Source organism: Trifolium pratense, linkage group LG1, assembly GCF_020283565.1.
Source record: "Trifolium pratense cultivar HEN17-A07 linkage group LG1, ARS_RC_1.1, whole genome shotgun sequence".
NCBI classification, from domain to species: Eukaryota; Viridiplantae; Streptophyta; class Magnoliopsida; order Fabales; family Fabaceae; genus Trifolium; species Trifolium pratense.
This window is the reverse complement of record NC_060059.1, coordinates 41983721-42000960: the sequence shown is the minus strand read 5'-3', so window position 1 is coordinate 42000960 and position 17240 is coordinate 41983721. Positions and strand designations below refer to the sequence as shown.

The window sequence follows — 17240 nt, the reverse complement described above, 5'->3', positions numbered from 1 at the left end:
TTTAACTTATTTTCTACACATTGTTAATACTTAAGAGATTATTTTTTTGCTTGTCACAAAGTGTTAGAACTAGAAGCTCAATCATTAAGATCATTAAAGAGGCAAAATATGTTGGTGGACTTTGGCAATTGAGAAGGATATGTTGGCGGACATGATGTTAATGTGCTTATCAATGATTTTGCATCTCAAAATACTCGACGAAATCGTTTCTTATAAATTTTCGAGTAAAAAGATTTTTTTATATTTTGTAAAACTATTAATATATAACTCAATTGGTTTGGTTCAAAAAAAAAAAAACTCAATTGGTAGAGACGACATTACAAATTATAGCAGGGAGGGGGTTTGAACCCTAGTACTCCCGCATATTCACCTTAAAAAGTGAAATTCTAGCCACTAGACTACTTGATCCGAAAATAAACAAAAAAAACTATTATTATATTACGGTAAATGATAGAATTTTTTATTTTATGTTTTGGCCTAAGGCCAAAAAATGTCAGGAACCGGACTGAAATTAAGCATCAGCATCTATGATCCATAGGTACCTAATACGCTAAAAATATTAGGAAAATGTTAACATGTGCACCAAAGGCACATGTTAAGAAATTAAAAGTAGAAATAATATATTGAAATATGTGCATTTAACTTCTTAAGCATTAAATTTTTTTCTAACAATAAATGCAATTTTCTATATTTAGAACCTTAACATGTGCCTTTTATGCACATGTTAATATGACCCAAAACATTAAAAGAATATTGCTACTGTTGTTGTATAAATGCTTAAAAAAGAAAATATGTTATCCGAAAGTAGTTTGTGACGGTCATTAATAATAAACTCTAAAGTAATATTTACATTAATATTTGTATGAATATGTATAAAAAATAATTTAAAATTATTTATAAAATTATTATTATTATTTTTAGAAAAAATTTGGGCCGGACTGGTGTGGCTATAGCCAAACCATGCCTCACACAGGTCCGCCCCTGAGTCCAGTTATATTTCCACCGTTAGATTAATTTGGTACTAATTTGGTTCGGTTGTCTTAAGAAAGAGTATTTGAGAACTGGAATTTGAAATTTGAAACACTAATTTCTTTTGCAGGCAAAAAGCTACTAGAACAATGGAGTTTTCATTGTTTAAAAAAAAAAAACCAATAGAGTTTTGTTTTCAGATCTAAAATCTGATTTTATCGGAAAAAATGAACCACAAAAATAAAACTTTTTCGGATCTACTGTGGTTTTAAAACTTAAGATTATGTGTCCAACAATTTACTTATATCCACTATTTATTTTCTCTTCATTCTTAGTATAATAAAGGCACCAATTCTAATATAAGTTTTATAAAATAAAAAAGCGCACACTAACTAATCCAGTGGTCCAATTTACTTGTTTGAAGAAGAAATTGAGTTTGTTGATGTGAATTATGATGTTTTCTCTCTAGATCCCCCGTCTTTCTTTTATACCCTTCAAAAATTTCATTTTGTCCTTTGCGGTTTGAAAAAATTTGGTCAACTTATTTCGATTTATACAAACCGAAATTTTTAAACATGGAAAAAAAAAATTCGGTTTATATAAACCGAAATAACATAAATGTTACGAAAAAAAGAAAGATTTATGTGAAAACTCGTGTAGAGCTACCTGTGGTAAATTTAGCATATCTCTCTGAATATAAGTCGTATGCTAATGATTTTTAATCTAGTGTAAAGAAGACAAAATTTACTACAGGATTGACACCGGAATTGTTAAATTTCGTTAAGTATAGTATGAGAAAATCTACCTACAAGTTTGAGAAAAGTTTCTGCTTTGTTTCTATACTAGTACTCATTATTTGGTCAAACTGAACCAATTGGACAGTTACCCCTCAAAATAAAAATTTTATTTGTAATCTTGACACCCTAAGCTTTCCAAAGAGTGGTCGTTTATTCAAATCGGACATCATTTAGTATTTCAAATAAATTGTGGAAGTTGAGGGTCTGATGCTGAATTTATGCAGGAAATCTGGAACAAAAATTGGAACACAAAATTTCGGTTTTTATTAACCGAATTTTTTTAGCATGACCAAAAAATTCGGTTCGTACTACAAACTGAAGTACCCCCAAGGACAAAAACGTAAATTCAGGGGGTAGAAAAGAAAGGCGGGGTTCAGGAGAGAAAAACATCGTGAATTATTTGGTGTGGTATGTGTGGTATTGAGATACCATGTTATGAAATATGACATCCATAGAAAAGTAATGAGAGAAAAGCTATAAAACTTGTATTGATAGTAACGAGTAAAATTACAATAATGAGAAAGTTGGATACAAATGACTATAGCAAAACCTATTTATAGGCTAACTAACTAGTAATTAGAGTAACTAATTGTATCTCAATAGGTAGTACCATAATTGAAATGGGGTGTACAGTAAAATTTTGCATTTTTATTTTACAAATAGAGACCTTATTTTTATTAATAATATATTTGTCATTCAAACAAAAAAAACCATTCTTTCCGTCTCTAAATTGGTTTCTAAGTAGTTTTTTTTTTCTTTCTAGTAAACAATATTTAAAACTGAAAGAAAAACAACAACTGGAAGATTAAAAAATGATAATTAATTATATATATTTTTATAAAAAAAAATGAAAAAAAAGAATAAAATTATAAATAGGTCAAAAATTAGTATTGCAATTTAGCACAATCAAGAGTTTTTTAATCTGGCGAAATTTCACAATAATGCATATGCGTAGTTTTTTTTTTTATTTTTTTAATTTTTATGAATGGTGTGTTACTGTGTATCTCCAATAAATAAAAACTTTAGGTTTTTCTTGCTTTTACTAATTAATTAACTGTTGGGGTCTTTTCTTTATTTGGGTTGTCTAATATTTACTCCGTTTATTATATATTTTAATGTAATAAATGATATGGTCAACAGTTAAAGTGAGATAAATTTAAACACAAATTTAAATACTTTAAGACTAGATTTTTTTTTTGTGACTAATTTAAGACTAGAATTATTCATAACAAATATATATTTGAACATATTTATGCAACATTTTTTCCTTTTCATATAGGGAAAATGCTAAACAGTGCCCCCGGGGCACTAGTTAAGCATGTTAAAATAGAAACTCTATCTCGAAATGCGTGCATTCAATGCCTCAAAAGTATAAAAAATTGTCTTTTCAATATAAATTTTATTTTTTATTTCCTTTTTAGGTATGCTTAACAAGTGCCCCAGGGCACTGTTTAGCATGACCCTTCATATAAACGCAAACACTATCTAATATCTGTGGAATGGGAACAAAATATAAACACTACGGAAAAATAGATAGTTTCCATGAAAATATCAGTCAATAATACAAATAATAATAATTTACATCCTCAATAATACTAATAAAACAACTTGAGTGCATTAATTTGCCCTCCAAATGCGACTTTTGTTTCATGTAACTATCCACAGCAGAGAGCGACACACGGCGACTCCAACTTGTATTCTTCTTTCATATTCACACTATTGAATGATTTATTAAACTGTTTGGAGTACAGCAACAACAACCGTGGATAAAGGGACCCACTTTAAAAGATAAGGCAATTCTTTTGCTATACTAGCTCGTACATAGCTACAGTACGTATAGCCTGATATGATATGACTAATTAATGTTGTACTACCACCGGCCTTAATTAATATTTGTAATCCCTCTGGCCTTATTTATAAATATATTCATCGACAAATAAATGTATTTAACTTAAATATAGACTAGATATATTAGTTTTTCAATAAATCAAAAAAGTAATTTTTACATATAAATAAAACCGGAGGGAGTACCTTCATATAGGTAGTCAGCATGGGCGGCTCCTATGGGTGTACAACATGAGTCACCGCATAGGGCCTCTAAAATTGGGAAATTTTGGAGGCCTCCAAATTTCAAATTTTCATAGATGAAAGTTGAGATTTTGAAGAAGAAAAATAGAATTTTATTTTTGTTAATGATCAGATATGTAATTTGTGTATATAAAGATATGCCTTTTCAGTTAGATTGGCTTATTTCAGTCTCAATATGTCAGAGTTTTAAGTCATCCCTTATGTTTTAGTTCAGCTGCAGCAGCGACACTTTAATCATCGGAGAAGATGATAGAAAACTATATTTAATCTACGTTAAATGAAAGGCTATATGAGCTTTATGGGTTATGACCCAAATTACATAAATAAAAGACACAATACTAAAAAAAAAAACCTCGACACTTTCATTATATTGTACCTACCGTATCAAAGTAGTAATAATAATCATAAACCAAGTAATAATAATCATAAGGAAAGACTAATACTCATAGAAATATTATTATTACTACTACTTCTTAGTAATAGATGACATAAAATTACTTAGTAATAAAATGACCATAGTATTAGTTTTTATTTTTATTTTTATAATATACAATATGTAGATTTGGTGAAACTGTACTTGGATCTCATTGATTAAAATACATCTCTTTTTATGTTATTTAAAAGAATGATTTCTTTTAATGTTATTTACGATTTAAATACATAATAGTTCTTGAACAAAAAAAAATACATAATAGTTTTATTTATTTATTTATTTATTATTAGGGCCCATTTTCAATAGTTGAACAGAACAGGGTCTCTATAAAGTGGAAGCCGCCACTGGTAGTCAGATATGCCGCCACTGGTAGTCAGATATGGGGTAATCAGACCGGAGTTTGCTCTATTTATACCCACACCTCTAGACTTCTAGTCAGGTACATATTCATTTGCTGAAGATACAGTGTCCTCTAATTGAAAAGAACATTCAAAATCTCATTCCAACAAAAAAAAAAAATGGAAACTGTAGTGGAAGTCCTTCGCATGAACAAAGGAGCCGGCAAAACTAGCTATGCCATGAACTCCTCCGTCCAGGTATATATACTCCTATATCTATACACCAAGAGGATACATGAGTTTGGTGTGGACTTTTCATAATATCAACAATAAGCTCGATTTTTGTTAGTAGTAAAAAAATCATTTATTAACAAACTCACCAAATTATGTAAAAAGTTATTCTCTCTCATCGTTAGCTTTATCATTTGTTTATTTATGCTTAACTACTGTCTTGGTGACACTATTTAGCATGACCCATATATATATATACGCCCTCCGTCCCAAAATGAGTGAGTTATTTTGACTATGTACACTATTCACATATCTTGTTTTGACCATATTTTTCTCCTAATAAATAAAAACAAATATTAGCATATAAAATGTTGTTGGATTCATCTCGATGAGTATTTTCAAAATATCATATTTTTATAATTTTTACTATTATACAATTAAAAATATTAATCGTCAAAGTTATGCATTGGAATGTGTGACGCAGTCAACTGGCTCACTCATTGTGGGACGGAGGGAGTATATTACTAACGAATGCTCCCGGGGAACGTTTTAAGACCTTAAATAGTAAGTTTTTTTATAAAATTTTTATGAAAATGCTTAAAGTCAACGTATTGAAAATTATAGTATTTAATTTTTTTAAATAAAAAATTTCTTTAAATTAAATGCTTAAAGATTGTCCCGAGAATGCTCGTTTCTCGTTAGCAAGACTCATATATTATTGATTGTATAAAATTAGTATGTAATTTTTTTATGCAATTAGAGTGCGTTTGTTTTAGTTTTTATTTTTTTTGTGAGGATTTGTTTTAGTTTTTAAAATAGGTATTTTTTTTCTTTGTATTTTTAAAAATAACTTTTATGTTAATTTAATTGAAAATAGTAAAAATTATTTTAAGTGTTTTTGTTTTTAAAATAGGTATTTTTTTCTTTGTATTTTTTTTTTAAAAAAAATTTATGTTAATTTAATTAAAAATAGTAAAAATTATTTTTTAAGTTCATCTTTTTATAAATACAAAAAGGACAAAACTTAGAAACAGTTCTCTATATATTGTTCATACTGTTTTCCTCTAATAACATAACAACTGAAATTTTAATCCACGTCAGATCAATGTCATCTTCATTCACGTTTTATCTTTGTTAGCTGTTGTTAGACCGAACCGGAACCTCAATCACACACAACGACTCCCCCATTTCCTTCTTACTCGTTCTCCATAACTCACTCATCTTGTTATCCCAACTCACCCACTTCCCTCTAACGCGCCTGAGTTTTCATTCGCCACTTGCTTCGAACTCACAGCCTATTGGAATCGTGTGGGAACTGGGAACCACGACTAATTCAACTACAAGAAAGACAGGTTCTGATTCTGAGATACCCGTTTTTATATATAACACTAAACAAAGCAACAAATCAATTTATTTTCCTTCCAAGAGATAGAAATCAAATTAAGCACTGATAAGTGCCAAAAAGTAGTTAAATATCTTACTCAATTAAGGCAATTATCGACTGATTTTCAAAGATATTTATAATTAAAACCCCAAAACTTTGTACATTTTAACTAAAGATATTTTTATATCCTAATCCTAACTTTTTAAGCTTGCATGATCAAAAGAGGAGAAAAATTAATTCTTTTTCCAAGAGACTGGTGGCTGAGCGACCAGGTGGTGGCTGAGCGACCAATTTAAAGAAAATCTTGGAAAACAAGCAAAGAATTCTACACGTGTCAAATAACCCCTTCACCAAGCCAAAATGGTGGCTGAGCGACCAGGTGGTGGCTGAGCGACCAATTTAAAGAAAATCTTGGGCATCAAGCTTCAACTTTTATACGTGTCAGAAAACCCCTTCACCAAGGCAAGGTGGTGGCTGAGCGACCAGGTGGTGGCTGAGCGACCAATTGATGCCTATAAATAGCAATTCACTCTTACAACAAAGAGAGGGAATTCGGAGAGTTCAAAGACAGAGCAATTAAATTAGAATTAAGCTTAGGTCATAGGCAAGAGAAGGTGGATCCATCCAACTTGAGAGATCAAGGGATTGATGTGCACTCTTTGTTCCTCTTTCCACATTTGTAAGTTTACCACCATGACAATGAGTGGCTAAATCTTTTGTTGTTGGGATTAGGTGTAGCTCATTCATAAATATGTACAACTCTTAATCATGTTATATATGTTTTAATTTATCATCAACTTAGTGTTATCTTTGATTTGCATGTTTATCTTTAAGATTTGAATTGTTATAGACATATTTCACTTTGAATCAAATGGAAAAGATAATCACTTATTAAAAATCCTAAAACTCTAGACATAGATTTAGGTTTTTAATATTCACTTTTGTATTGAAACTTAATGCTGTTGTGTTATTCAAATGTTTCGAGACATCGGAGTTTAAATAATACAATTTAGCCGTTATATTAATTATTCAATCGAGACATCGAGGATTAATAAGTATAACGTGATTCTTGTCGTTATCTGGACACAGAAACGTCCGTGAGCAATACGTGATATGTTGATGATTAGTTAAAATATATATGAATGTTTTAGAAACGTACATATAAGTGAAAGAGTGAAGTCTAATCCCGACAACCTTTTCTCTCTGAATCTTTAATCACATTTTTATTTACATTTATATGCTTTTGCAAGTTTTTACAACAAAACAAACTTTAAATACTTCACTTAAAATTATGGTAATTGTTGAACGGTTTTTAATATCACACTAGTCCCTGTGGAGACGATAATTCTAAAACTTACTTTTGTACTTTCAACAAAATGGCGCCGTTGCCGGGGACTGGCGTTTAGATATTGGAGCATTTCAACAATTTGTATTCTTTTAAGTATTTGTACATATTTGTTTATATTGTATAGTTTTTGCTTGCACTAATCCTTCTTTGCTAGACAAAGAAAGTTGTTTTTCTTGTTTGTTGAATCCTTTTTTCAGATTCCCCATTAAAAGTTAAATCATGACTGATCGTGGTTATTACAACTTCTATACTCCGGGTGAGTATGAATCATATCAACAGTTTCCTCCTTATAATTATGGGCAAACTTCAGAGGCTAGATTGGAGGAGACCATGATTAAATTCATGGAAATGCAGCAGCAACAAAACCAACAGTGGCAACAATATCTGAAAAACAGTCTTGCACGGGCCAAAAATTTGGAAAATCAGCTTGTTCAGTTGGCTAAACAGTTAGCCAATAACAATAACCAAGGAGGAACATTTCAAACCAACACACAAACCACTCCTGACGAGAAAGATAATATTCTAAATGAGGAAAGAATGTTCGAAGGATGTGGTGTAAAGAAAATAGTGAAAGAAATAGATACACCGCATGAAGTTGAACTTCCTCAAGAATTGCCATGTACGGAGGAAGCTAACACTGTTGATAAGGAACAAGTGATGATGGTTGCAGAGGAAAATAAAGGATTATTTAGCAAGGAAGAATCATGTGAACAAAAGAAGGAGATGAAAAACAAGGCGGAGATTGACTGAGTCATAGACGAAATATGTGCCTTGTTCAATATGAAGCAATTGGGGAGGATATGGACTCCGCAATATCTATATCTCAAGTTCATGGAGTTCCTCCCTAACCGAAGGAAAAAGACGGATAATGTGCTTTCCGTCTCATTTTGGTCACCCTAACCAAAAAGGCGTCAAGCTAATGACGTAAAAGAAGCGCTTGTTGGGAGGCAACCCAATTTTCTTTCCTTTACTTTTATTTAAAGCATTTTTAGTTTCTTATATGTTATAATAGTTTTTGAACATGTTGTCCAATCACTTTTGAAAACAAAGTCTTTGAATTGGTGTGAATTTCATTTGAAATTCTGTTTTCTGCTATAGTCGCTGAGCGAGACCCTTGCTCGCTAAGCGAGCTTATCAGAGCTTTTGGAAATTCTGACAAAAGCCTAGGGTTGTATGTTTTACCTTGTTGTAAATGCAGGCATAACTTCATTTTCTTGGCCTGAGGACAGTCCACACTTGTTGAAGAGGGAGAATAACAGAAGCAGAGGATTAAAGCACGCCATATACAGTGACATTTTATTGTTTCAGTCATTAAATTCATGTTTTATGTTTATTGCAAATGTTGACTGAAATTTTTGTAAACATACATGGTTTAAACTTTTGTGATTGTTACATGTGCATATGAATTGAAAAGTTTAAGTGTGTGATTGATCAAATTCAAATGCATGGTTAAAATGACTTTTCTTTTAAATTGCATTGCTTGAGGTCAAATCTTTGTGATTATCTTTGAATGTTAGGATGAATTTGAACTAAGTAGCTTTATTCAAATTTGATTTCATCCATTCCTCCTTAACATGATTGATTGATTATGAATCACATAGACCTAGCCAGGTGAGATTGTGTGAACCTTCCATTGTATATATATTTGAGAGCCGGCAATTGTGTTTAACTCTGTTGATTTTAACTGAATCTTGCTATTACTTGATGTGTTTGAAGTCATGGAAATGATCAAGGCCATGTTTCTTTTTGAGTGGTAACTACTTAAGCCAAAATAACCTACCTTGTGAATTAGTGTGATCCTTTGCTACCCCCCTTGAGCCAAAAAAATAAAAAAAAAAAAAAAAAAAAATCTTGGGCATCAAGCTTCAACTTTTATACGTGTCAGAAAACCCCTTCACCAAGGCAAGGTGGTGGCTGAGCGACCAGGTGGTGGCTGAGCGACCAATTGATGCCTATAAATAGCAATTCACTCTTACAACAAAGAGAGGGAATTCGGAGAGTTCAAAGACAGAGCAATTAAATTAGAATTAAGCTTAGGTCATAGGCAAGAGAAGGTGGATCCATCCAACTTGAGAGATCAAGGGATTGATGTGCACTCTTTGTTCCTCTTTCCACATTTGTAAGTTTACCACCATGACAATGAATGGCTAAATCTTTTGTTGTTGGGATTAGGTGTAGCTCATTCATAAATATGTACAACTCTTAATCATGTTATATATGTTTTAATTTATCATCAACTTAGTGTTATCTTTGATTTGCATGTTTATCTTTAAGATTTGAATTGTTATAGACATATTTCACTTTGAATCAAATGGAAAAGATAATCACTTATTAAAAATCCTAAAACTCTAGACATAGATTTAGGTTTTTAATATTCACTTTTGTATTGAAACTTAATGCTGTTGTGTTATTCAAATGTTTCGAGACATCGGAGTTTAAATAATACAATTTAGCCGTTATATTAATTATTCAATCGAGACATCGAGGATTAATAAGTATAACGTGATTCTTGTCGTTATCTGGACACAGAAACGTCCGTGAGCAATACGTGATATGTTGATGATTAGTTAAAATATATATGAATGTTTTAGAAACGTACATATAAGTGAAAGAGTGAAGTCTAATCCCGACAACCTTTTCTCTCTGAATCTTTAATCACATTTTTATTTACATTTATATGCTTTTGCAAGTTTTTACAACAAAACAAACTTTAAATACTTCACTTAAAATTATGGTAATTGTTGAACGGTTTTTAATATCACACTAGTCCCTGTGGAGACGATAATTCTAAAACTTACTTTTGTACTTTCAACAAGCACAACAACCGGTGCCTCTTGTTTCAAATATGAATTAAAATGAACCCAAAAAGTAATTTTAATTGATGATGATTTTTTTTAATTACAAATAACTTTCTTCTTTTAACATTTATTTTCTCTCTCCACTAAAAAAAATCTATTATTTAATAAGCTACTCTTAGTAGCTTCTCATTTTTAGTTGTTTTCTGATTATTTTTAGCTTCTGATTATTTTAAAAATCTGTAACATACAGATGCAAAACAATTAAAAGTAATTATTATTATAAAAATAATAATTTTTTTCTAAAATAAGTTATAACAAATGGCCTCTAAGTTTTGTCCATAAAAAAAATGATTTTGACATTCAATAATTTAAATATGTTAAAGATTTTAACTTAATAAAAATCACAGTTTTTTTAAAAAGTTATCTCTAAAAGATGACTTTTATAAAATTCTATTTAAAATAGTTTTCTTTTTTTGTACCAAAAAAAACTTTCTTTTTTAGATATTTTTTTTTTTGAAATTTTATGATCTAAAAAAATTTGTAACAAATGATGAAATATTTAAAACGATAATTTAAGAGAAACCATTTAAATCAATTTTTTATTTTGAGCTTTTATAAAAAACACTCTATCAAAAAACTTTTAACACCAAAATAATAATATAAAAATAACAAAGGCACCTTGGTTCTACGTAAAAGTAATTTTAATTTTTTGACGGCGTAAAAGTAATTTTAATTGATGATGAATTCTTCGAGAAAAATTGGATTTCACATTATCCAAGTTTCTTATACCCAGAACCAATGGCCGGAGACCAAAAATAGTGCCAAACATTTTATACGTAACATTTAAGAAACATGTGTACTTTCTTTAAAAAAAAAAAGAAAAGAAACATGTGTACTGTATATGTTTGCATCAATTCAGATTTTAATTAAACAAATATGGTGCTATATAGGCTCAATTGAATTGTCCTGTGAGTGTAACTAAAAAAACATAATTGTCCTGTGAGTATAGTTTAGTTGGAGAGACATTCGAATGTAAAGAGTTTAGGATTTGTATCCAAAATTCTTCATTTGTTTAATTTTTTTATAAGCTTCATTTGTTTAATTTAAAGTGTGAAATTTTAATCAATAAACTACTTAATAAAAATAAATAGTCCAATCAAATATCTATGGTTGGTGTCAAGTTACAATTGAATCTAATTGTACTGAGCACATATAAATGTCAAGGATTCAAATTTAGGTTTATAATTGTATGGTACGTGTTAATTTTTTATATGAATAATTTTTTTGGTAGAGGAAGGTAATATCATCAACAAAACAAGCAGTAGAGAAAGCTATTAAGGAAATTCTATGCTCACAAAGAGGGCCAATAATGAAGATGGGAATTGCTGACTTAGGTTGCTCATCAGGGCCTAATGCCTTAATGGTAATTTCAGAAATAGTTGAAGCTATAAATGCAACCTCAAGCTTGTTGAATCATCCAGCACCAAAGGAACTAATGTTTTATATGAATGATCTTTTCACCAATGATTTCAACAACATTTTTGCTTCCTTGCCATCTTTTCACAAAAAAATTAGGCAAGAAAAGGAAAATAATCAAAGTAAAAATAATAATTATAATAATAATAATAATAATATCAGGAATTTTGGTTCTACTTGTTTTGTTTCTGCTGTTCCGGGCACTTTCTACGGTAGACTTTTCCCAACTAAATCCATCAACTTTTTTCACTCTTCTTCAAGCCTCACGTGGCTTTCTCGGGTACGTTTTATAATGTTTTTACTTAAAAATTTAGATGCACTTTTGATTCTTTATTTTATTTATTAAAGTTTTAGTTTCTTATTCCTAAAATCAAGCTTTTGATCCTTCTTTTCTATAGGTTCCTAATGGTTTGAAGGATGAAAGTGAGAGGAGATTGAACAAGGGAAAACTCTACATATCAAAGAGCACTCCCAATTATGTGATGGAAGCTTATTCACAACAATTTCAAAATGATTTTTCATGTTTCCTTGAGTCACGATCTCTAGAGTTGATAGATGGGGGACGCATGGTCCTAACTTTTATGGGTAGAGAATCCATGGACCCAGCAGCACCCTATGGTGGCTACCATTGGGAACTTTTAGCACAAGCCCTTATGACCATGGTTTCAGAGGTACATAATATATACTTTAAATTACTACATATATGGTATATATGAAAATTTCAATGTACTTGTACAACGGTAGATCATTAAATTACTAAATACTAGGTAAATGAATGTTTTTTTGAAAGAAAAAAAACTTGGTAAATGAATATTGTTTTTGAAAGAAATCATTTTTCTATCATTTAAAACGTTATAATAACTAAATATTATTTTTCAAAATTGTAAAAAAATAAAATTTTATATTTTTTTGAATTTTTATCAATCATAATAGTCAATATTGAATTTTTTAATGAAAAATGTAAAAAAAGTTAGTGTCATGCTTATAAAACGTTAAGATTGTATTTTTTTTCTTATGAAATTATTATCTTTGAAATATAATAATCGGTAAATAGATTTTTAATTTATAAAAGAATTGTTAATTTATTAATTAATTGATTTATTGTACCGGTACATTGAAATTTTTCATATATACTGTAGAAGTTTTTTTTTTTTTTTTGACAAACTATATCTCCTACTTATAAGACATCTAATTTGGACCCCTTAAAAAAGGTCGAAGGTAGAATGTTACAATTTTTAGTAAAAATTAAATGTAATAATAATAATAGTAATAAAATATGGGTGCCTCTAACATGAACTTTATAAAAATGGCTAAAGATTAAATCTTATCATTTTCATATTAAAATGAATTTTACCTAAAAAATAATGTTAAAATGATTTTTTTTTGTCAAGTAGCCTAATGGCTAGAATTCCACTTTTTAAGGTGAAAATAGTGGGAGTATCAGAGTTCAAACCCTAATCACTGCATTTTAAATGCAACTAGAACTTTGACCCGTACGGTTTACGAGTCTAATTAGCCTAATATGTAATAATATACGTGTTTAACTACACATTTGGTCTCTTACGTTTATTTTAGGTTTCAACTTAGTCCATTATGTTTAAAAAGTATCAATTTGGTCCCTTACGTTTTTACAGTTTGCATTAGTTAATCATTTCCATCAATTTTGTCACATGTGACAGCTAGTTTGCATATGTGGAGAGACACACTTGTACACACCGATACATATATAATTCAAACAGTGTTAGTGACGGAAATGACTAAATTGAAACCTAGTGTCTAGGGTCTGGCATATTTAAAGACAATTGGCGTATTAATTTAAACTACAAATGTGTCAATAATAGAAAGATACTAATTGAAATTAAAAGACAAGTGGGGTATTAATTTAAAATACAAATGTGTCAATAATAGAAAGATACAAATTGAAATGTGACAATAATTGGCGTATCAATTAATTTCTGAAAATAAATGACATTAAATATATTAATTAAATTCCAAAGTAAGAAATATGAAAATACAAATGTGTTAATAATAGAAAGATAGTAATTGAAAAGTGACAATAATATTTTTGTAGCTAACAATTCCAAAATTAATTGGATTAATTTAAATTATTTTGAATACAATACTCATTTTATATTATTCCTTAACGTATTCATTTCATAATGTTCATTCTAAATTTTTTGCTAATATTTTGAACAATTCTAAATTATTTTGAATTATCTGAACATTCCATCTTCAGCTTGTTGTTCTCGTTCTCCAATGATGCGACAATAATGTGAACATTGCAAATTATTTTATTATATTTTTTACTAACGTGACAATAATGTTGATTCTAGATTTTTATTATATATTTTTTAATAATGATGGGTTGTAAAAATCAAATAATGGTGGAGGTAATAAATTAAAAATATATGGACAGGATTTATTTCATTTAATGGTTATAAAAAAAATTAAACTTAGATTTTTATTATATATTTTTGAGCTAGTATTTGTTGTACAAAAAAAAAGAGATAATAAAAGATTTTTATTATATATTTTTTTCATAATGATGTATTTCGTTAAACGGTTGAAATTAGAAGAAAATTAAGGGGACCACATAAAAAGTGAATGGAATTAAACAGTTGATATTAGAAGAAGAGCAAGGGGACACATAGAAAAAGAGAGGGAAAATAAAATTAGGGTAAAGATAACTTTTTGGAACAAATTTAGAATATAAGAGATGTCCCAACCAACTGAGCTATATATGTTCACGTGGATAATATTAACATAAATTTAATAATTATAAATTTAATAATCTCAAGAAAATCTTATATATATAGTTGTGATCCATTGATATCAGGTGTCAAACTTAATATTGACACCAAATCTCAACCATGCGTTTTACTTAATCGGAAGGTTGACAATCATCTACTCACTCACGGGACTTCATCCTTTGACTACCAATTTCCAAAATGCTCTGAGTGTAATCAAAATATCTATCTGTGAATATATCCTTTCTCATCTTTCTGCATATTTTGATTTATTTGTATCTCAATACTAATTTAATAAGTCATCAAACATCAAACCCATTATCTCTATTGGTTCATCCCCTATTTCTTATCATCGACTCATCGTTGATAAAACATAATTAAATCATCAAATTGAATAGGGAAATCATGTGCCAATAATACAAATCATAATAACTGTTTCTCCAATTTATTGTTGAATTGTGGTTGGAAGTGGATGTACTTTGTTGGAATTTTGATCATAGACAGATGGAATTAGGATAACTAATGATAATGGTGAAAGTGAGGGCAGATTAATTTGATAGGAAAAGAATGTTGGTGAGTCTTGAAGGAGATGTTCACGTGCGTGAGGATTATTGGAATAATTAAGATTAAACAAAATCTTCATAGCATACGAAAGTAAGAGCAACCCTTGCTTGAACACAAGTTTTTGAATACAAAACCTAGACACATACGTGAATTAAAAAAATTAAAAGTGTCATGTCAATATATATTGCTCTAACTATTTTTGCTTTATTTTTTTTATTTTTTGTGAGTATGTCTAACAAGTATTATTTAGGCTTGTGCCCACATAAGTGTTTCTCTGAAAGTAAAACCCTCGACAATATTGTTCGCAAGTAAGAGGAAGACGCAAAAGGGGTAAAAAATATTATCACGTGAGAAAATAATTGAACAAATCCAGGTCATCTGATTAAGTAAAACGGATGGTTGAGATTTGGTGTCAACATTAAGTTTGACACCTGGTGTCAATGGATTCTGACTCATATATGTATATATAGATGGATCAATTAATTACACCGGTGCAACATGAGTGATTAATTACACCGCTCAATAACAGTTTAACAAATATAAATTTTAAACAATTTATCGTTGAATTGAAAGTTTATATCATATATATATCATTCATGTTCAATTTTAAATAAATCTATATTTAATATCGGATTTGAGGTGGTTTCTAGAGTGGATTTGAATAATTATTTTTATAGAAATTTTTAATGATCTAATGATATGATAGTTATAATTTTCTGACAATGTAAACTATTTTTACGATGACGGTGCATACAAATTAAATATCTTTTTATAATAAAGATATCATCGAAGGAGCCGTCTAATATGGTGATTCAGAAACACCTCTCATGTAACAAAAAAAATACACACCTCTTATTAAAGGCCTCCGTAAAAATATGTTATACTATGGTATTCAGAAACTCTAAACTTTCTTATATTTACTTTTGGGTGTATAGGGTCTTGTTGAAGAAGAAAAAGTGGATTCTTTTAACGCACCTTACTATGCATGTTGTTATGAAGAATTGAAAATGGTGATTGAAAAGGAAGGATCATTCTCGGTGGATTCCTTTGAAACTTATGAAATTGATTGGGATGAAGGGATTGAATCAGAAAAAGGAGAAGGTTTTGCAAGGCTCATAAGGGCTGGTTATGAGTCCCTACTAGAATATCATTTTGGGAGTCATATATTGGACGACTTGTTTGGAAGGTATGCTCAACTTGTGGACCACCATTTCTCCAAAACTAAGCCTAAATTTTTGGCTTTCAACATTTCTCTAGTCAAGTGACAACACTAACAACAACAATTATATATGTTGATAGTCTTGTGTTGGATTCGGTAGAGCAGTAAGTGGGTGTGTGTAGTTTGGGAGCGACAACAATAATAACATATATATGTTGATGGTCTTGTGTTGGGTTCAGTAGAGAAGTAAGTTGGTGTGTAGTTTGTACTTTTGTTGGTGTTTTTTTTTCCTGAGTTTCCGCTCCTTTTTGTTGGTGTATTGGAGTGCTTTTGTGTATTGGAGTGCTTTTGATATAACTTGAGCATAGAGTTATATCAGACTAGTCTTAAATGGTTTAGTTGTTGTATATTGTATTAGCAAAGTGCTAGTATGAATGAAAGTGTACGTTGTAGTTAGTAGTGCTACCAATCTATCAATCAATCAAAGCAAATTGAACGTAACATGTTTAGTGGTTAAACTTTGAAAGTTTTGGAACATGTAGATGGCTTGAGTTTCATCTCCACAGTTCATAGTTCACACTCAATTAAAGTCTGAATCTTATTCTGAAAAGTACTCTACAGATATTAAATTTTCAGAGGCTATTACCGTATCAGTATGATGACACATGAGATTTTGGATTAGATTCCTAAGAGAACTTTCTATTCAGCAAAATCACAATATTGTCAAACCCAGAAAAAATTATGTGTGATATTTGGATTTCCAAATACTTTCACAAACCAAATCTCTGGATATTTTCTTCTGTCATCCTCCAAATTCAGAAAGAATTTGTGGTGATGATATTTGGAGTGGAACTTTTTTCAGCTGTAAAATTTATACTCATTCACAGTGGACAATCATATCCATAGAA

The 17240-nt window shown here is 29.8% G+C and overlaps 1 protein-coding gene across 1 annotated transcript; it reads left to right on the top strand.

The window, feature by feature from the left end:
• The first annotated feature begins 4653 nt into the window (after window positions 1-4653).
• On the top strand, window positions 4654-16835 carry LOC123886599 (probable jasmonic acid carboxyl methyltransferase 2). Its single transcript, XM_045935907.1, has 4 exons — window positions 4654-4883; window positions 11678-12142; window positions 12261-12533; window positions 16109-16835. Exons 1-4 carry the CDS (start codon window positions 4806-4808, stop codon window positions 16436-16438), a joined length of 1146 nt encoding a protein of 381 aa, XP_045791863.1. The 5' UTR covers window positions 4654-4805; the 3' UTR covers window positions 16439-16835.
• The last annotated feature ends 405 nt before the right edge of the window (window positions 16836-17240 follow it).

Bases quoted from the DNA above. Each gene is read 5' to 3' on its own strand.
- LOC123886599 (XM_045935907.1), top strand. From the start codon at position 4,806: ATGGAAACTGTAGTGGAAGTCCTTCGCATGAACAAAGGAGCCGGCAAA. The intron at 4,884-11,677 runs GTATATATACTC...TTTTTTTGGTAG, and splicing joins CCATGAACTCCTCCGTCCAG to AGGAAGGTAATATCATCAAC. The intron at 12,143-12,260 runs GTACGTTTTATA...TCTTTTCTATAG, and splicing joins GCCTCACGTGGCTTTCTCGG to GTTCCTAATGGTTTGAAGGA.